At 47.0% G+C, this 20,629-nt stretch overlaps 1 protein-coding gene across 3 annotated transcripts in view; it reads right to left on the bottom strand.

Annotated features, from left to right (window-relative positions):
• Nucleotides 1-1,136: 1,136 nt before the first annotated feature.
• The window catches only part of CUNH6orf89 (chromosome unknown C6orf89 homolog), a 38,093-nt gene continuing 18,600 nt past the window's right edge, over nucleotides 1,137-20,629 (bottom strand). For 2 of the 3 annotated variants that reach the window (XM_045844044.1, XM_045844043.1), the window contains 5 exons: nucleotides 14,305-14,468; nucleotides 13,795-13,934; nucleotides 12,540-12,669; nucleotides 9,616-9,739; nucleotides 1,137-7,000 (listed from right to left, as the gene is read on the bottom strand). In XM_045844044.1, the coding sequence (XP_045700000.1) occupies nucleotides 6,906-7,000; nucleotides 9,616-9,739; nucleotides 12,540-12,669; nucleotides 13,795-13,934; nucleotides 14,305-14,468 (653 nt within the window). In that variant the 3' untranslated portion in view covers nucleotides 1,137-6,905. The remainder of the gene's footprint in view (nucleotides 7,001-9,615; nucleotides 9,740-12,539; nucleotides 12,670-13,794; nucleotides 13,935-14,304; nucleotides 14,469-20,629) is intronic. The other variant, XM_045844045.1, reaches the window with a different exon arrangement.

Here is a 20,629-nt window from a genome sequence, read left to right as displayed (position 1 = left end):
GTTTCAGAGACAGGCAGAAGGCTCTGCGAAGGAGGCAGAGGTGGGAAAGGGAGGTTCAGGGAGCAGGGCATCCCACAGAAGCCAAGGGCGTGAGATGTGTCCCATAAGTCAGTGTCAAGTGCTACAGAGGGGCTGAACAGGACAGGGAGAAAATAGGTGACTTCGTGAGGACAAGTATTTTTGAAATTAAGTCCAGACTTCTTGACTTATACTCCAAATAATCATTTAACAGCATGTGATTTATCAGTAAAAGAACAGTTGAACAAATAATGGCACATCCACACCAAGGAATATTAGCCATTGAAAAATGAATGAATTAGACCTATGCCGGCGGATCTGAACTGTGTGAGGTACTGAGTAAGAAGAGCAAGAAACATTAAGTGCTTGTAATATGATTCCATGTTCACTAAAGCAATGACAAAAACCTTGTGGTGTATGATTATATGAGAGCGTGGAAGAAACTGGGAAGATACAGGCAGAATATGCCTGTGTGTACGTTACATTTACCTGATGGGGGGAGGGGAGGGGAGGGGTACTGGAGGGAGAGGGAGGTACAGCAAGGAATGGAAAATAAAACAGGGCTCTAAACACTAAGACATGGTTATATTCATGCATTTTTATTAAACTATATAGAAAATTTAAAAAAATGACACAGAGAGGACTTGAATCAAATCTACATTGGGTGTGAAGTGCCCCTAATCTGGTGGCAGCTGCGGTGAACCAGCAAGGGTCTTGGCCGTCCTCCTGTGAGAGACCACGGCATCCACGGGTGAGGAGACACCGTGAGGGCATCTGGGCCACATGCAGCCAGCAGGTGAGCAGGAAGAAGCCACCCGGGGTATCCTTTAAATCCTGGTATTAACAGGAGGACTGGGACTTGAGAGTTCATGTGAACAGCCGATTAGCAGCCAGGGTGGGCAAAGGCCTGGGAGAGCGATAAAGGAAGAGTCTGTGAATGCAAGTGAGCACAAAGCTGGGTGAGGGCGTTAGAGGGGACCGCGGCCGGGTGGGACAGTGACCGGGAGGCCCACGGAAAAGCCCCGAAGGCCTGCCTCCTGAATAGGATGCGGCTAGAAATCTCCCGAGTTATGGGAAAAGAGAAAACTGGAAATTAAAGAATGACAACTATAAGAAGGTTATCAATCAACATACACACTTTTAATTGCAAAAAGTAAAAACTTTGTTACATAAAACTTTAATATACATACATTCTTTACATGGGGGAAGTCTTTACAAGTTCATAGTACATTAAGTCACGGTCAACATTCTGCACTGAACACCTAACAGCTTAGACCATTCACAGCACGTGTGATTGGGACAGGTGTCCATCCTCCGCTCAGTGCGACCACTCAGGCCAGCACGTGGTCAGCTGTCCGGTTCCTGTCTGTGATGACAGCAGGGAAGAGGCTGAGGGGAGTGTCTGCCTTACTTCTGCCTCTCCAGTCCCCAGCTGCACCCCCACCCCGTGCCCTGCGCCTCCCCCTGGCCTGTTGCTGACCTTCCCACAGGAGGCAGGAGGAAGAGACCACAGACAGCATTTTTCTGAGGGCGAAACTGTAGAAACAAGTTTGGAGGGAAAGTTGCCTACGATGAGACTGGGGGTCCCCTCTGGGAATGCCACATATCTGTCTGATCCTGTCATCACTTCGCTTAATAAGCGACCATTCGTTTCTGAAAAGGTTGCAAGTGCTCAAGGGGCTGAAGTTTGAAGGCTGGGACACGGCTGAAGGGTGAGTTAAGGTGGCTTCACAGGACGACCTCATCTACCCCTCAGAGCTGCGGGGACTGAGGAGGTAAGTGAGGCACAGAGCAGATGTCCCCACTCCTCAGTTTCCGTTTGAAATGGGAAACGACACTGGTTTCCCTTCTCCGTGCGGAGCCTGCAGCTGGGCCTCACCCCTGGATCGATGTCAGACGCACGAAGTGCAGGAGGAGCAGTCCCCGGGCCAGCCCCCCGTCTGGACAGTTCGGGCCTCGGCTTGGAGTTACACAACATTTCTTCTTTCCCTTCCTCTGAAAAGGTCTAGACTCCACGTCTCCAGAGAAAGGGAAATGACACAGGTATTTAGCTCTAATGCTTAAATTATGCAGGGCAGGGAAACCAGAAACTAAGGGGCATGGATAACAGACAAGTGGGCTGGAGGGTGTCCCACCAAGGCCAGCACTTAAAGCCAACTGTGTCCAGGGCGGGCGGGCTTGGATGTGGTGCGTGAGAGGGAGCGCCTGTCCATCTTCTCGGAGATGCTTCTGTGGAAGAAGCTGCCAGCAGGTGAGGCAGCCAGGGATACCCGTGCCCACGGTGCCACCGCGCATCCCCAGGGCCTCCCGGTTTTCATTTGCCACAGGGCTGTCTCCACAAGCACCTCACCTTCCTAACCTCCTGCCCCTGCCACGCATCGCTCTGTACACAACATGCAAAAGTTCAAACACGGAAGATTTCAGCCTAACTTACTATTTCAAAACACATCTCTGGCACTCCCTTCCATCAGTGGATTAACTAAAAGTTAATGAATGTGGAACTTATGAATTTAGGACAGTTTCTCTTCCACTGCTAGGGGAACTCCAAGCCGAAAGCCCCTTCTGTTTAATAACTGATCCACAAAATGTATACGAGACAAGATGGCCTGTCTGTGCACCAGACAAGCAGCTTTCCCTTTTCCCCTACAACTTGGCTTCTCCTGCTGGATGAGGATTAGATGAGAAGAGAACTTCTGCTCTGGGTTTTGGGGGGTTTTTTGAATTTTATTTATTTATTTTTACAGAAGGGAAGGGAGGGAGAAAGAGAGAAAGAGAAACGTCCATGCGTGGTTGCCTCTCATGTGCCCCCCTACTGGGGACCTGACCCTCACCCCAGGCATGTGCCGTGCCTGGGAATGGAACCGGCGACCCTTTGGTTCACAGGCTGGCACTCAATCCACTGAGCCACACCAGCCAGGGCTGCTCTTGGTCTTTAATGTTCTCTATGGAAGCCACTAGTTAATGACCAAACTCATCCAGACTATTAGAATGGCCGAGGCCATCATTTGCAGCTAAGGAACTTGAGATTTTGTTAAAACAACTGTTCTTGCACTGAGGCCTATGCTGGATTTTGGAAGAAAGGAATAGAAAACTGAGACGTGAAAAACAAGTGATGTAAAGTCCAAGAGGACCCACAACTGGAAATGGGCGGAGTCCCTCTTCTGGTCACACATCTGGAAATGTGGAGTGTTGGGAAAATGGCTGGACACAGTCGTGTTCCAGCCACACGCACTCTTAAGAGAGTTTTCCAACAGGGAGGGAAAAAGTGAAAGACTTTTTATAAAAGTCATCTGGTTAGATTCTCTCCTCCTCCATTTCTGTCCAAGACAGTTTTAAAAACAAATTTTGAGGAGCTCCTGGCTTGCTGACCCTACTCCTAGGTCCTCGGTCCTCCTAGGTGAGGGCTCGAGGGGGCGAGCACACCACCTCCGTTCCGGCGCCACACGGTGCCGGGGCAGTAGAACAATACACTGGGGAACCAACACCTCCGCCCAGCACTGAACTGTTCTAAGCCCTGGTTTCTTTATTTGTAAAACAAGGATCTAATACCTACTGTACAGGACTAAGTAGAGATTAAAAAAGACCCCAGATTACACGATGTTATTATTCCTTTCTCTTTAAAAAAATTGCACCCTGGCGGCATAGCTCAGTGGATTGAGTGTGGGCTGTGAACCAGGCATTGCAGGTTCGATTCCCAGTCAGGGCACATGCCTAGGTTGCAGGCCATGGCCCCCAGCAACTGCACATTGATGTTTCTCTCTCTTTCGCCCTCCCTTTCCTCTCTAAAAAAATAAATAAATAAAATCTTTTAAAAAATGGCAAGGTCAGCCTATTTAGGCTGTTTTATATACTGCTAAATAGGTGGACTTTGTTTTCATAAACCATTATTAAATTAATCTCTTCCCTAAAAAAAAAGAAAGGATTGGGGAAAGGATAAGCCCCACCTTTTTTCATAAGCCAGAACAGGTGTCCTGTCTAATATGTGATCCTGAGGCCTCTGGCCTTCGGGACACAAATGCTTCACACGGTGCTGAAGCAGCCTCTCAGATCCCCAGAGAGCTGATTTCTGGGGATATGAGTGTGTGCTCCGAGAACCTATAAGAAAGTGAACCTAACCCGTGTGTGGAAGTCAAGTCACCTCTCAGTAAACACTCAGCGAACTCGTGAGCAAGTCCTTCTTCCCAGAGCCCCGTGGTTTTGTCTTTGCTGTGGTGCTGGGGGTGGGGGTTGGTTAGGTCGTCCCACCATCCCCCTGACCCTGCTTCCTCATTAGATGACCCTCTTCCCCACACCAGGTCACGTGGGGGGGCCTTCTGCTCTTTCCTGGAAGGAGCTGAGAGCAAGCTTAGCACGGAAAACCAAGCAGCATGCGCACACAGAGCCTTGGATAACCAGAAGGGGCTGGCTCGGCCCCCCAAGCCACTCCCGTAGGACTGGCCACCGGTAGATTTGGCTAGCCCGAGTTAGCCTGTGAAGAAGGCAAATTGTTTCTATGCATTCAGTAATTAAGAGCAGAAAACCCTCTCTGGAGGATTTCTCTTCTAATATAAAGCTGCATTCAATTCTGAACTGGACAGATTTTAACAAACCAACAGTATATGCACAAGTTTCTTAGCAGCGGCCATATCATTCTCTGGTGATGGGGGCCGAGGGGACTTCCCGGCGGTGCCTCGGAACAGCAACACACACAAGGGTTTCTTAGTTTTCAAAGTTTTTAACTGAAGTCGATATTTTATGAACATTTAAGGTGTGAAGAACAGGAGTAAAATGGGAAAGGAACACAGGGTAATTCATAAAAATGAAACAGAAATCTCAATCATTAAAACAGTTGCTTTGCTAAGGAAGCCTCTCTTTTCTTGACCCAAAGGGCCTACTTTAGGGAAACTGAGTGGCCTCTGAAGAACTTGCTTACAGCCCTGACTGCTGTGGCTCAGTTGGTTGGGTGTTGTCCTGCAAAGCAAAGGGTTGCCGGTTCGATTCCCAGTCAGGGCACATACCTGGGTTGTGGGCCTGGTCCCCCATCAGGGTTCACCCAAGAAGCAACCTGTCCATGTTTCTGTCGCATATTCATGTTTCTCTCCCTTTCTTTCTCCCTCCTTTTCCCTCTCTCTACAAATATAATTTTTGAAAAAGGAATTTGTTTACATATAATCCTCCCTCCCAATGTGCAGCAGGGATAAAGATGTGCCAAATTCCTGAGAAGCCTGCACAGAGCTGGCCTCTGAGTGATCCTTCTGATCGAAAACCTCTTAAACCGTAACTGCTTAGCAAGCGTGACTCGCACATGTTCGAGTTTTTGCTGCATTAGTCAACACAAGGCGCTGATCTTTATACAGAGTAATTCCCTCAGGTACAGTTCATCCTAGTTTCATTGAAGCCTACGGAGGAGGCTCTGAGTTTCCACCAGAGCTCTGTGAACCCTGCTTGTCCTTTACAAGCCCATCAACAGGCAGTTCGAGTGCTCGGCGAGCCCTCCTGCTGCCAGGAGACGCGAAGAGAAATGGGCCTGGGGACAGGGGCAGGCTGCTCCCAAGATGAAGAGGACCCTGCAAGGAGCGACACCTGCTTCCCTCACCACTGCCCACCCCTGGTTCATAGCTCTGCCCAGACGCCTCCCGTATCCATTCCATTTCTGTCATTCAGAAGCAGGGGTCACAGTGGGCTTTGTTTTTTTATGCCATCTTGGTGATGGCATGACCAGAGAGGCCAGATACCTAGCAGTATCAATAAAGGAAACAAGAAAAGAGCATCCTCATTTACACTATTTGATTAACATACTAAAAGCACTTAAGGGAAACAATGAGCAGAACGAATTACCCAATCAAGAGTACAGCTTTATACTGTTACAAAAAATAAAAACCTCACCTTGTTTCCTGTACAAAGAGAGAGATCATTTAAAGACAGAGGATCGCACAGCGCACACCCAGCTGGCAAGCACTTGGGGTCTGGAGTTCCTTCCCTGACCACATTACAACATCAGCCTGACACATCTGTAAAACATCTTCCCTGCACAAGGCAGACCCTGCAGATCAAACCAGGGAGGCACCCTCTCCCAGGCCAGCATGTAACTCATCCCCCTCAAGACACTTGGTAAAAGCAGCACAGTTGACAGAATGACACTGCCCAGCAGTCAAGGGCCCTGGCCCAGCCAAGGGAGGGGGACCAGGAGCCTGAGTGCCAAGAAACCAGCCAGACAGCCAAGGGAGATGGGAAGGAGTTGAGACTGGCGAGGGTTGGGGCGGGGGAGGCAAAAGAACCAAAAGTTAAAATGGAGAAAAGTATTACTTTAGGAGTAACCACTTCAATTAGAATTAGACCCCGGGCTGGCATCACTGAGACTTCAAGAGCCATGGATGCTGGGAAAGAAGTTTACTTCTTGAGTGCAGTCCAAGGTTATCTGACCTTTGTGTCAGTGGCTCTAGATCCTATTTTGTTTGGGAAATGGCAATGGCTTCTTCAATCAGCAGCCACGGCTTTCCTAAAAACGTGCAGGGCGGCGTGGCCAGGAAGACGGACACGCAGGCCCATCTGCTGAAGGGTGGCTCTGAAGTCGGGACTGGTTTGGCTGCCTTCTCTGCGACCAGGGGGCCAGCAGAGGGGAGTGCGGGGAGGCACCACCCTGCTCCCTCCCCGAAGGGCGGCCTCGAGGCTAGAGAATGAGCTGGAGGAGCCCAGCCTCCCACATACAGGTACTGGCACAGTCCTGGCCAAGCCTCCGGAGGGCCGGGCTCTGGCCCTCGGCTCCGGCACACAGGAGGGGCTCACATACGCATGCACAGGGCAGGGGACTGAGTGACCAACCCCTAAGAGTGGTGTCATCGTTTTTATTTCCTCCTTTCAATCTCGTCTTCAGCTCTCAAAGCTGTTCCTCAACACAGTCCTGTTTCCTACTGTTCCGAGAGGGTGGTTGCATCGCAGACGACCAAAGGCTGGAGCCCTCTGACCAGAATGTAGATATTCCAGTGGTTGGCATCAGCATAGCCTTGAAAGGAAACAGCAACAGGAAAGCATGTGAATGTCGGGACCGGGCGCACCTGTGGGCATGAGCAAGGCGGGTCTGCCAGAGCCGCCCTCAGGGCACACCTGCAAAGTCAGGCAAATCTTGCTCTGAAGGTCTTTTAGCTCTTTCTGGCACAAATGCTCCCAGTTATTACCTGGCTTCTCTGAAACCTGACACCCAAAAAGAGCCACTTCAAACCAAAAGGCTCCATCACCACCCCTGACCTGGGCCTCTGTGAATTACAAGGCAGCAGGTTTACACAGGCAGGATCCTCTAGGTAACCCGGTGCTGGGCTTCGAGCCTCAGGCCGATCTCATGTTTTGCAGCAAGAAGCCAGGATGGGTTTGGGGCCAGGGGAGGACCCCTGTCCAGTTTCCCTGAGGTTATCTACAACATGGCCTCACTGCAAAGCATCCAGAGTGACCCAACCCAGAACTTCCTAAATTGTGTTCAGCAAACAACATCCTGTAAGACAGTCCGAGGAAAACGGGTTCCATGGCCAAGTAAGTGAGAAGCACTAAGTTCTTCCGAGGCCTTTCAGAGCCTTTTGTACACTGAGGTGCGCTGTGTGTCACTGGGACAGTCAGCTGACCCAAGGGGCCCTATTTGCCAAAGAGCTGCTGTTCCCACCTCCACAGTCATGAATGAGCTGTAGAACCGTTTAGGAAAGACTGGTCTGTATTATTTAAGGGGCTAGAAAGGTAAACTTAAAACCTTTAACAGTTCAATAATCTCCTGCTGGAAAATTTTCTCAAGTACTGACGGACTCTACTCATCTTTAACGGAGAGCACTGAATAGAATCTAGTCTCTCCCTGGTGACTCCAGGAAGGTCACTAGGAGCAGTGGCCGTACAACGCCGGCAGATGTGAGGGCTCACCGCTCCTGGCCCATCATCGTTCTTGAGAACGCCCCCATCACAGGCTTCTGGCGGTCTGTAACCTTGCCCCTTCCCCTCAACCTTCACAGGACAATGCTTATTTTGTCAAAAAACACAGAACTTGCTTGTCACACTGCTATTCTCAAGGGTCCCTGGGGTGCCTGAGACACCCTGCACTGTCAGGTCTGCCCTCCTGGCGGTCTTTGTGACTGAGGTGACCGCGGCCATCGCTCCTGCTCCTGCCACTACTCAGACACCCCCTGTGCTCCCCGTCCTTGTCCCAGACCTGCCCTCTTCGTCTTGTTCTCTTCTGTCTCCTGTCCCTTCTCCACATTGCCGTCACGTGGCTGGCCTTTTGTGGACACTGTCAACCGCAGGGCTCCTTTCCCTCTGGTCCACAGGCCAGCCAGTCACAGCACGGCTCTGGGTTTTCAGGCTGTCCTGGGCTATCCCCACTGGACTTCGATGCTCAAAGCTCCCCTGACCACTGCCTGCCACCCATTTTCTTCTCTTCCCCTAACCCTGTAACTGGCACTCTAGATGCTGTGGGAGCTGGAAAGCTGGCATTTGGATAACTAAGGTGTTCTGTAGTTGTCTGAACCGTCAGGCACTTGTAGAACACCAGAGAGAAACTCTTCCACACACAACTACCTACTTCCAATCCCAAATGTCACACAGGCTTGTGCAACAGGCACACTTCACGGGAGGGTCACTCCGCTGCAGGAAAACAGGATCAGAATCATTTCTACACAAGAATCTCCTTTTATGCCGTAATTCCCAGGGGCCAGACCAGCTGTGTTCCACCATCAGTTAATGCTTAATTTGCGCATTTTTATTTTTTCATTTGTAAACGGAAATAAAAGTCATTTAACTTGAATTAAACCCTGGCACAGTATGCAGTCTACACCCTTCTTCCAAACGAGTGAGGAGTTTCTAGGGACTGGGGTTCTCTGGGTAGGTAACTAAAAGAAATCAAATGGAAAACCAGTCTGGGCTCTGCCAGGGACTCTAGGCAGGAAAAACAAGGAGGGCGACGGTGACGCTGCTGATCTGTTTGCTCTGCCAAGAAAACGCTCCAGTCAAACTGATTGCTACTAACAGCAGTTGACTTAAACCTGTTTCCTGGAACAGATTTCTAGAGTGTAACACACAGAACCAGTCAGAGCCGGGAAGTCATGGGGCCAAGGGTGGGTCATGACTGCGAGTGAGGCTGCGGCTCGGCTTTGGGACCCACACGGAAGGTGGTGTTTCCTTGCGTGGCCAGTGCCCTCACGTGCTGCCTGCACTGTTTTATTAACAAAATGGGTTTCCTCAAATCTAAAGTTGTACCTCCCCTGGCTTGACTCTGCTAAATGAGATACTTAAGAGACTTAAAGCTTTGCTTAACAGACGGTGGGGCCTTGGAATGGTCACCTCTCCTCTCTGCGTCTTAGTCTCCTCATCTGTAAAATAAAGGATTGCTCTAAATATTTTCCATAATCCTTTCTAACTTGGACACATATAGTTTAAATGTTTATAGAACAAGACACTTCCCCTCTGCCACATTTTCTCATTAGTTGTTCCATCTCAGCATAAATAGTGACCCTGCTAATTAAAAAGTGCTATTTTTGACTCTACTTCACTGATCTTTGTGAAGGCAATATTTAATTCTTACAATACTTTTTGAGTTAAAAACAGAAGGACCCTGTGGCTGACCCCACCCTCCTGTACCCTACCTACCGATGTCCCCCGGCCCTATCGGCATCACCAACATGCTGCAGTGCGTGCGGCACTGGGAGGGCGGGATGAGGTGCAGCAAGGCCTCGCCGCTGCCGATGGTGAACAGGTCGTGCATCTTATGTGCCTGGAGGGAAAGTGGGGGGAGAAAGGAAGGAAAAGAAAACAATAAGACCCAGGAGCGTGGGATATTGATACACAAAAACCCATCACATATATCTCTGAGATTCCTATCAGCCTAAGCAAAAAGGAAAATAGCACCAATAACACAATTCTCAGTTATGCCCGAAAGACAAAAACAAATTACTTTCTCCAAAGCACGGCTCGTCTCCCAGTACCGAGAGCAGGGTAAACACCTCTTGTAATGGCTGCTAATGAGATACTGTGTGGCCCAGTGGATGACAACCTCAACAACAGCCCTGTAGCAGAAACTGCACAAACTTCATAATCCACAGCTATTTCTAGCCACGGCTTCAAAGTAGGCCAGAGGCAAAATATCTCGTTGCAATTTAACGAAAGTCTAACAAAGCCTAATACATGTTGGTCTAAGAATGCAGTCTCCCGAGGGTCTGGTCTGATTCAGACTTTTAAACTAATACATGTCTATATATCCTTTGGGCAGTGTTCCATGGAATATTCTTTTTGACTGCCGGAGTTTTGATAAGAATGGAACAGTGGCAAGGTCAGGTTCACACTTTCTGGCAAGACCCAGGTGAGCAGATATGTCATCTTCCTGATTAACACTTAATGACAGTAAGATTGGCCTCTGATTTTGGAAACTAAGGATATGCGCCCATGGGGGCAACCACCGCCCTCCTGAGGGAGCACTGCTGCCGCCCACGGGCATAAAAGGCAGCCGCTGTGTGCCAGGCACCGCTGGGAGCCCGGGTGCTGGGCTGGGACAGGGAGCGGGGGTGAACAGAGAGGTTGACCTTGCACAGACTTCTCTTCCTCCCTAGTGAGAGAGAACCCCTAGGCCTCCCCTCCCAGCCCCTGCCCTCTGGCAACCCGTTTATATGCCCACATAGAGCAGGGATCAGAAGTCTGACTCCCTGGGCCACATCCTGGTTTTCTCTTCATCACTTGGGGCCTCGAGAGTCTTGGGTTTTGGTCCCATCTTCTCCTGTCCCTAACCCTGGTCTCTCTGTTGCTTCCACAGGCCCTGGCCATGATACTGATTCCATGGCCACACTAGAGCCATTTCAACCGCTGCCGCAGTGACTGGAACAGAACTAGGGAGGACTAGTGTCTTGAACTGCCTGCAACTGACTGGTACCAGCAGAAGCCCTGATAGCTGCAGTCTTGAAAAAAAATCCCAGAAGACCAAAACCAGGTGGATGTATTTCTTTTCATATAAGTCTGAGAGGAGGAAGGACCATGTTCCTCCACACCCAGGATGGGAAGAAACAAACACCACAATGGAGCAGGCCAGCCACAGGCAACACTGTGAGGTGGGTGAAGGGGGCCTCGGAGCCCCTCACCTCCGTCCCCAGCGCTTCTTAACAACTGAAATCCCACTTCCATGCCCCAGTTCTGCCTCTCGGGTCCTGAGCCCCCAGACCTGTGACATTCCCAGGGTCCAGGGCCCAGAGACACAGATAATGGGGTGGGGAAACAAGGCTGTGGAGAGCTGGGACCGCGGTGGGGAAGGGACACTCTGGACAGCCAGGCTCTCGGGATGTTCGCCTGTGTGGGCCATTCCCCTCCCCAAAACATGTTTGAGAACCACAACGGGACGACTTTGATAGGCATCTGAGTGACTCTGCATTTACTCTTTGGCCGAGCTCCTTGGTGTCCCCGTTAAGCAGATTGGTGAAATGAACTTCAGATTTAAGCGGGAAAATCAAGATAAAGTTACAGGCCTCGCCCAGAAGTATGTTATAATTATGAAGATGGAATCATACTGGGGCCCCGGGTTCTTGCCAGGGACAGCAGATAAACTTCTTTAAAATCTGAGGAAGAGCCCAGCACCTCCACCCTGCTGCTGGCCGGCAGTTCGTAGTTCTAGACAAAATAATTGTTTTTCTAGGCTTTAAAATTCCTTTAACATGATTCAGCAAATTTGAAGCCAATAACACAACCCAGAGTTGGTAGGGGCCACAGTTTGAGAAGTTTAATTTTTTTACAAAGTAAAAATTCCTGTTTATAATTCTTTCAAATCAATCCAGGCTCAAAATCCTTCCTCAGAAATGAGACTCAACAAAAGAGCAATTCGGAGAAGAGTAACCAGACGCAAACACAGAACAGCTCTGAGGAGCCCGCCGGCCACAGAGAGTGAAATTCGGGTTCCAGGGACTCGGCCTCCGGCTGAGGTGAGAGGTCGGCTGCCTACGCTGCGCTGCCTGCCCGGGCGCATGCCTGCCAACCTGTGAGTCCCCAGACCCCTCCGTGTTCTCAAGCCTTTGCTTTTGCAATTGTCTATCTGAAGTTCCTCATTTATTTCTGGGGAAAGCCAACCTGGGAGTGAGGGTAAGGGAGAACCCTCCTACTAACTTGCTGTGTCCTTGGGCACATTAATTAATCTCTGTGGGGCTCAGTTTCCTCATCTACAAAGCGAGTAAGGTGGACTATTCACTCACACAGCATTCATTTATGGTTTGCCAGCTTTCTACTTTGAGGTAGAGAAGTCAGACTAACTGTATGCTCCGGTCCCTTCAAAATTTAGAATTCTGCATACTTGAATGCAGAAAAGTGGCTGCAGAAGGGAGACTGACGAAGTAACTAGGCTTCCCACAAGCACACTTTCATAAAAGAGCAGGCCACTGCAGGTCTCCCGGCTGGCAGGAGGAGGAGAAAACTTCGGATGATGTTAAGTGTCCCTTTAATTCACCCTCCAAGTTGATGTGCAGGGAAGGCCTTGATTAGGACATTGGTCCAGGTCCCAAATGAGGAAAATTCTGGTTCTAAGTCCTTTCAAAATTTCCTACCTGATTCCTCTCAATAGGTTCTCCTTCAAAAAAGAAGCAATTTTTCAAGGAGGCATCTTTTGGAAATGGTAGGTAGGTGAAAACAGGAAAAAGCTCACGTAAAATGTGTGATCTGTTCAGAGATCTTGTCCTGTAAAAGTTTGAAAGAGAAAAAAGTATTTAAACTGGGCAAGCCAGCCGCCACGACTAACACAGGGCTGAGCAAGGGTGGGAAAGCTGTGGGCGGTGGGGGCGGGGGGCAAAATACCAGGACAGTATCTTAAGTATGAGGTCCGTGAAGAATAGTCATGCCAAATCAATTAATTGTAACATAAACTCTTCAGCCACGATTTGTCCATGTGTGTGGGTGTTTATAAAGTCCAGCTAAAACAACATATAGAGGAAGGAAAGAAACAATCTATTCATTCTATCTTGGAAAAGAGACTGAAGTAGTAAGCCAAGCGGAAGAAGACACAAAGCGAAGAGGAGGCAGCAAAGGTCATGAACGTTCTTCTGAGACAGAGCACCATGACGTGGCAAGCCTGACTCACTTGTTAAACTGAGTATCTGATCACACAAATAGCCAATTTAAAGAAAGGCAGAAGCATCAAGTAATTATCCAACAGAAAGTCCGAAAGAGCAATTTTTAAATGCTCTTTTGGAATGGTTCTAGATGAAAATTGGCTTTCCTTTTCTTTCTAAAGAGCACCCCAAGAAATGGGCCATGTCTTCTACGGGACACGAGAAGGAACAGGGAGCCAAACTTGAGTTTCAATCCTGACTGGGTGATGTAGAGAAAGGTCCTTCACCTCTCTGATTCCCATTTTTCTGATCTGAAAAGTGACCATCATAATTCCTGCTTTCCAGAGCTATTCTGAACATCACCATTAAGCAACAGACACTAGACACCCAGGCATGCTGCTTGGCACAGACAAGCGCAGGGAAATGAAGTCTCCCATTCTTTGTGCTCTCCCCTCAGCTCTCAGCACTTGGGACTCACGCTGCACAAACATAAATGCTAAACATGTAGTTAGAAATAAATTAGAAATCCATTAGGCAATCCTGGTATCCACCCACGGTGCCACTCCTCTTGACACAACTCTTCTACTTGTCCCTTTCTCTCTCTCTCATCATCGGCTGGTCCACAGAGAGCACCTGAGGAGCACCTGCCTTCAACAGTGTACTGCAAAGTGCTTGCACAGTGCTGGGCACAGTCTTGTCATCTGGTCTGCCCCTTTCTGCACACACACACAGGCTACAGCCCCTTCTCACTCACCATGGATAAGCAAAAGGGAACCACCGGTGAGGAAGGCAGCGCCACCACTTGGCAAAAATCCCTTCTGTGAAGCCTTCTGTCACCTCAGGGTACTGGCACAAAAAATGCTGAAGCTCCTCAGACAACAGGGGCCTTCTGGTCTTGACTCGGAGGAAAACGAAAGCAATGCAAAACAACACAGAATCACTTATCAGGAATGTCACAGAGCTTGACCCTTTCTAGGCATTAAATGGCTAATCAGCTCTGGCCGTTGCGGCTCAGTCGGTTGGAGAATCATCCTGTAGACTGAAAGGTCGTGGTTTTGATTCAGCGTCAGAGCACACAGCCAGGTGGTGGGTTCGGTCCCTGGTTGGGGCACATGCAAGAAGGCAGCCGACACTTGATGTTTCTGTCTGTCTGCCTGTCTCTCTCCCACCCCTTCCTCTCTCGCTAAAAGCAGTGAAAAAAATACATACCCTTGTGAGGATAGATGGGTAATCAGGCAGTGGGAGAGTCAGGCTTCTTGCTCACCTTGATCAACAGAGGATGGAGTCTCTCAAATGTCTTTGGGGCATTTGCCAGGGGCACTATCTCCACAGGTAATTTCAGGATGCAACCATGGCAGCTTTCAGGAATGGGGTCAGGAACGGGCTCCGAGTCATTCTGCTCACTGTCATTTGTCCACCAGGGGTCTTCTGAGAGAGGAAGGGATGCAAAGGAAGCAGATACAGAAAGAACATAGCAAGTAAGTCCGATAGCCCTGGCAATGAAGTAGAAGGGAAAGGGTACAACAATAATTTTAAAAGCCAACGACAAGCGTTGGTGACCTATGAAAAGGTACGTATGTAATAAGTAGGCCCTAAGGAAGGAGCAGAGCATGCAGCGGACAGGCTGGGAAAGAGAGGTACTTTTTGATGTAGACTCCTCTACACCTTATGGAAAACATTTTTTAACATGCACATGTATCTCTGAAGTCAAATCAACAAATAAAGTCAAACAGCTGGAGAAGATATTCAGTGACACGGGACTGGAGGTATAGTTCTTCCACCGTTTTCTAACCTGTGACCCCCACATCTGAACAGTCCACAGCATATGGGGCAGGGGCAGGCAGAAAGGGGGGCTCCCACCATCAGTGAGGAGTCCTACTGTGTGTCTTCTCCAGCACTCTGGGTGTGGGCCTAGACCCTTGGTCACAAGCCCAAGTGGAGGCCAGGGTGACTCTGGGAAGGAAGAGTGAGAAAAGGGTGCAGAGAGAAGGGATGGAGGGGAGATAGGATTTTTCAGGTGCCTATCTTTGGAGTAAAGTGATAGCACCACCCATTAGATGGCACTCCATCCCAGCTCCGAAGGAGGTGGGGGCTGCTAGCCACAGTTTCTGTGCCCAAGGACTGCAGGTTGGTCAGAAAAGGAGGGGCGCCCACGTAGACGCTGAAGTGAGTGCAGGTGGGCTCCTGTCTGAGGGGCTGGCCCTGTCTCTGCGCAGCCCTCCTCGGTTTCTCTCTGTTCCTTCCTTCTGGCACTGTTGTTTGTAGTGTTGTAGTAATATTTCTCGCTCGCTTTTTGTTCCATTCTGGGTTTTACGTGTGTAGACTGAGATAGGTGTCTGTGATAAACTCTAATTTGAATCCAAAATGTTCCACCAGGTGGTTTCTGATTAAAACCCAATGGAAACCAAATCAGGAGAGAGCCTAGAACAAAGGACAACAGACACCCAAATGTGGCTGAAATGTGAGGTCAATTTTTTAAACAAATAAACACACTTGGAAACTGACTCTCGACCACAAAGTATTTTCTGTAGTTAGCAGCGAGTTCTTTAACCCGGTTTTCTGACAGCAGCGTTAGAGTGGAGAGGACCCCATCAGGGACAGCCTGTTTGTTCTCAGCAAGTCTCCTAAGCACCTCCAAGCACCCTCCCTCTCTGGCAGAGAGAACCTGTGTCTCCTCTGTGTTTCCAGAGGAAGCTGCCACCTACCCTTCTCACCTGTCTCAGCCTGTGGGCAGACTACGCACCCAAGGCCCACCGCACCCCTACCTGAGGCGGACCTCTATCCCACAATCCCACCGTGCGTCTCCGGGGCAGCTGAAAACCCTCCAGTGGCACCTGTTTCAGTGGCACTCTGAAGCTGCAAAGTTATACTTCCTTCCCTTTCTGAAATATTTTAAAATGTTCCTTATTAGAAGCCAAATATGATGAATCCTTGCCAAATACAAGAACTCTGGGTAGTGGACATACAACGAGGTGCACATAATCGTAACAACGTGTCACAACTCTACAGCATTTCAGTTTCCAAAGTACTTGTGAGGGAAGAAGGAAGGAGAAAGGGAACACATGCGCCAAGCCCCAGGCCCTACGCTCGTCATTTTCACGTGCTGCATGGTTTGCTTCTTACCATGTAATTATCGAGGAGGCATTACTATTCTTACTTTACAGATAAGCAAACTGAGCGTGAGTGGCAACAGGCATTTCCAAGGCACCAGAGTGCAGTGGGGAAGAGCACCAAGCACGCGGGGCGGTGTAGTGGAGGAGAGGGCGGGGTGGGGGTTGCTGAGGACGGCTCTAATGGGGGTTTCGAAGGCCTGAAGCACCTGCAACTCAACTGAGAGCAAAACGAGGAACCACAAAGGCCTTTGAGAAGGGATTTCCTGCTGCTCTAGGAAGGTTATTCTGGGTTGTGACTAGGGTGTCCTGGAAGAGGGAGGCCTGTTGTATTGTGGTTTTGACCTCTTTTTTGGTGGGGGGAGGACTGTATTGTAATGAGAGGTGAAATACAGTGAGAATCTAAACTGAGGCAGTGGGCTTGGGAAGAAAGGTGATTCCAGGGGCAGCGATGACACAGTCTAGACACCCGAGCAGCACTTCTGAGAATGTCTGTGCTGCTGACAGTGCCAAGGGCTCCTCCCCTAAGGGAGCTGCCGACACAGGAGACAAGGAGGACCTGAAGATTTATCGTGACATTCTGGGCAGAAGAGGGCGGGACCAGAGGGAAAGGGCTTTATTGTGCTTTCTCTGTGTAGACATTACATTAAAAACAAAACAAAACAAAAACAGCTTTATTGAGATTAATTCATAGACCATAAAATTCACTCAAAGTGCACAATTCAGTGGTCTTTAGTATATTCATAGAGCATAACCACACCATAATCTAAGTTTATAACACTTTCACCCTAAAAAGAAACCCTGTACCTATTAGCAGCCCCTTCCCACTCCAACCTCTCTCCCGCCAGCCCTAAGTATGCACTTGCCTATTCTGGTATTTCATATCAATGGAATCACACAATATATGGTTGTGTCTGACTTTTTTAACTTAGCATAATGTGTTCAAGGTTCATCCACGTTATAGCCTGTATCAATTCTTCATGCTTTTCTATTGCCAAGTAACAGTCTATTATATGGACATACTACATTTTCTTTATTCGCCCGTAAGTTGCGGGACATGTGGATTGTTTCTACTTTGGGGCTATTATGAATAATGCTCCTATGCACATTTGCATGCAAGTGTTTGGGTGAGCTTATGTTTTCAGTTCTTTTGTGTACACACCTAGGAGTGGAATGACTTGGTCATTTGCTAACTCTGTGTTTAACTTTTTGAGGACCTGCCAAACTGTGTTCCAAAGCAGCTGTGCTATTTGACATTCTCATCAGCAATGGATGAGGGTTCCAGTTTCTCTACATCTCTGCCAGCACTTCTTATTATCTATCTTTTTATTACAGCCATCGTCATGGGTATGAAGTGGTTCTCACTGTGGTTTGGATCTGCATTTCCTTGATGGCTAATGAGGTTGAACCTCTTTTCATATGCATGTTAATTACCTGTTTTTTTGGAGAAATGTCTATATAAATCTTTTGCTCATTGTTAATTGGATTGTCTTTCTATTATTGAATCATGAGTCGTAGACAAATCCTCAAAAAACAAAAAATTGTGAGGGAACCAGATGTAAAAATATGATAGCATTCTATAAAGCTACTATAATTAAAAATAGTTACAGTCAAGCCTCAGTATTCAGATTCCTATCGCCTACTCCCTAAAATGTATCTGTAACCCCAAAGCAATACTCCAGTGGCTTGAGAGGCACCCACACACGTGCAGAGCAGCAAACCCCAGCGGATGTGGGAGTGGGCCACGAGCTGCCTTCTGCTCTGCCCCTCCCACTACAATCAAGTATCCTTTCCATCATCTATTTAGTGCCACATTTTCTGCATTTTTGTCAGATTTTGCTGTTTAAAATGCCTGTGCATTTGTGGGAAAGAGGGAGTATTAGGGGAACTCTCTGTACGTTGGGCTCAATTTTGCTGTGAACCTAAAATTGTCTAAAAAATAGTTTGTAATAATAATATTTAAAAAATGACCCCTGAGCCAAGTACCAAAGTACTGTCAAGTGTCCCTAAGTACAAGGCTGTGATGTGCCTTACAGAGAAAACTACAAGTGTCAGATGCACTTTCTTCATGAGTTGTAGTGCTGTTGGCTGAGTTCAATGTTGATGAACCGATAATATAAAATAAGGTGTCTTTAAACAGAAACATACATAAACAAGGTCCCATATCGACCAGTTGCTGATGATGTGGCCAGAGGCTCTCAGGAACCTAACTCTACTTCCCCAAGGGACAACAGGTCAGTATTCACTAATTCAGTATTTGCAGGGACTTCATAGAAAATAACTACAGCAAGTAATGAGAACCGACTGTAGGGTCTTATAAAGGAACAGACAAAAAGCTTAAAATAGAATAAAGAATGTGGCAAGAGATCCAGAATACCTGTATATAAATGAACATTTAATTCATGATAAAGGTGAATCTTAATTCACTGAAGAAAGGATGGATGCAGTAAATTATATTGGGACAAGTAACCACCTATTTGGAAGAAAATAAAGCTTAATCCTTATTTTTCACTACAGAGTGAAATAAATTTTAGATAAATTAAAGATAAAAAATGGAGAAAACAAAATTTTTAAAATAATATATTAGAAGAAAATATGATATGATTTTTATAATTTGGGGAGCACAAAAGGCTTCTTAAGTAAAGCATAAACCAAGATTCCATAAAGAACAAAATGAACAGATTCAACCAGTATTTGCATATAAGAGGCAAAGGATTAATATCTCTAATATGTAGTGGACTCCTATTTGATAAAAACATTCAAATGGGAAAAAAATATGAATATGTAATCCACAGAAAAATAATTATAAATAACCTAACCTATAAATATATATAAAAAGATATCCAACACCACTAATAATCAAAGAAATGCAACTTAAAATGAGATATCATTCTTCAGTTTTCTAATTGGCAACATGATGACAATAACCAGTGCTGATGATCAGCATATGCATATTTATAAAGACAATTTGGTAGTTAGTATTTATTAAAATTTAAGCTGTGCATGACCTTTGATCCAGCTATTTTACTTCTAAGAGTCCATCTTACAGAAACATTAGTGTGTGTATATAAAGATAAATGTACATGAATGTCCCAGGTACATTTTTTATAATAGCAAAAAAACTAGAAACCACTGACTTATGGAATATTCAGAGAATGAAATAATATGAAATCCTGAAAAATGTGTATGCTGGGTTAAATAGTGTCCCCCAAAATTCATGTCCTTCTGGAACTTCAGAATGTAACCACTTCTGGAAATAGGGTCTTTGCAGATGTAATTAATTAAGATAAGGTCATATTGAAGTAAGATGGGCCCTACACCCAACCTGAATGGTGTCCTTATAAGAGAGGACAAGCAGCGATACACACACGAGGAAGATAGCCACGTAAAGCCAGGGGCAGAGACTGGAGATACACCACTGCCACCACAGCTAAGGAGTGCCAAGGATTGCTGGTAACCACCAGGAACTGGAAAAGGCAAGGAACGATTCTTCCCTAGATCCTTTAAGAGCAGGTATAGATGTACTGACACCTTGCTTTTGGACTTCTAGCCTTCAGAGCTGTGAGATAATGGACTTCTATCATTTTAAGCCACCCAGCCTGTGGTACTCCATTATGGCAGCCTTAGAAACCAATCTAGGACCTGGCAGGGAAGTTCAGCGGTTACAGCATCATTCTGCTATGCCAAGTTTGTAGATATGATCCTGTTTGGGCACATGCAGAAATTAACCAATGAATGCACAAGTAAGTGGAACAACAAATCGATGTTTCTCTCTGTCTCTTCATCTCTTTCTGTAAAACAAATAAATAAAAATTTAAAAAAAGAAACTAATGTGTCTAGCTAAAAATATGTACATAAGCCTTTTCCTGTGTGAACCAAAAGTATTTTCTGAATATGGGAAACACGGTTTATTCATGTATTATTATTTATTGTGTATTATTTGTATTGCAACTGTAAACCTACTTTTGCCCACACCTGTATGTTAAGTATATTTATCTATACACCCATGGAAAAACTCAAGGGTGTATATAAGTTATTACCAGTGGTTGCTTGAGTGGAGGAGTTAGAGTGATTAAGAAATTTTACTTTATTAAAAGTATATTTTAAAAAATAAAAATCTTACACCTTTTTAAAAAAAGATTTTATTTATTTATTTATTTAGTAGAGTGAGGAAGAGAGGGAGAAAGAAAGAGAAACATCAATGTGTGATTGCATCTCATATGCCCCCTAATGGGAACCTGGCCAGAAACCCTGGCATGTGCGCTGACTGTTGAATCGAACCAGCAACCCTTTGATTCACAGGCTGGTGCTCAATCCACTGAGCCACACCAGCCAAGGCAACATTTTACACCTCTTTATTGCCTTTGTATGTAAGTGTTTTATGTATTTTTCCAAATAAAAATTTCTTTGGAGACCATGAAAACCTATGCTGAGAGTATGAACTTTGAAACGTAGAGTTCAGTCACCTCAGAAGGCAAG

The sequence above is a fragment of the Phyllostomus hastatus genome, unplaced genomic scaffold (assembly GCF_019186645.2).
Source record: "Phyllostomus hastatus isolate PE091 unplaced genomic scaffold, TTU_PhHast_1.1 phas_contig_40, whole genome shotgun sequence".
NCBI lineage: Eukaryota > Metazoa > Chordata > Mammalia > Chiroptera > Phyllostomidae > Phyllostomus > Phyllostomus hastatus.
The sequence above is the reverse complement of the archived record's forward strand: the minus strand, read 5'-3'. Positions and strand labels throughout refer to the sequence as shown.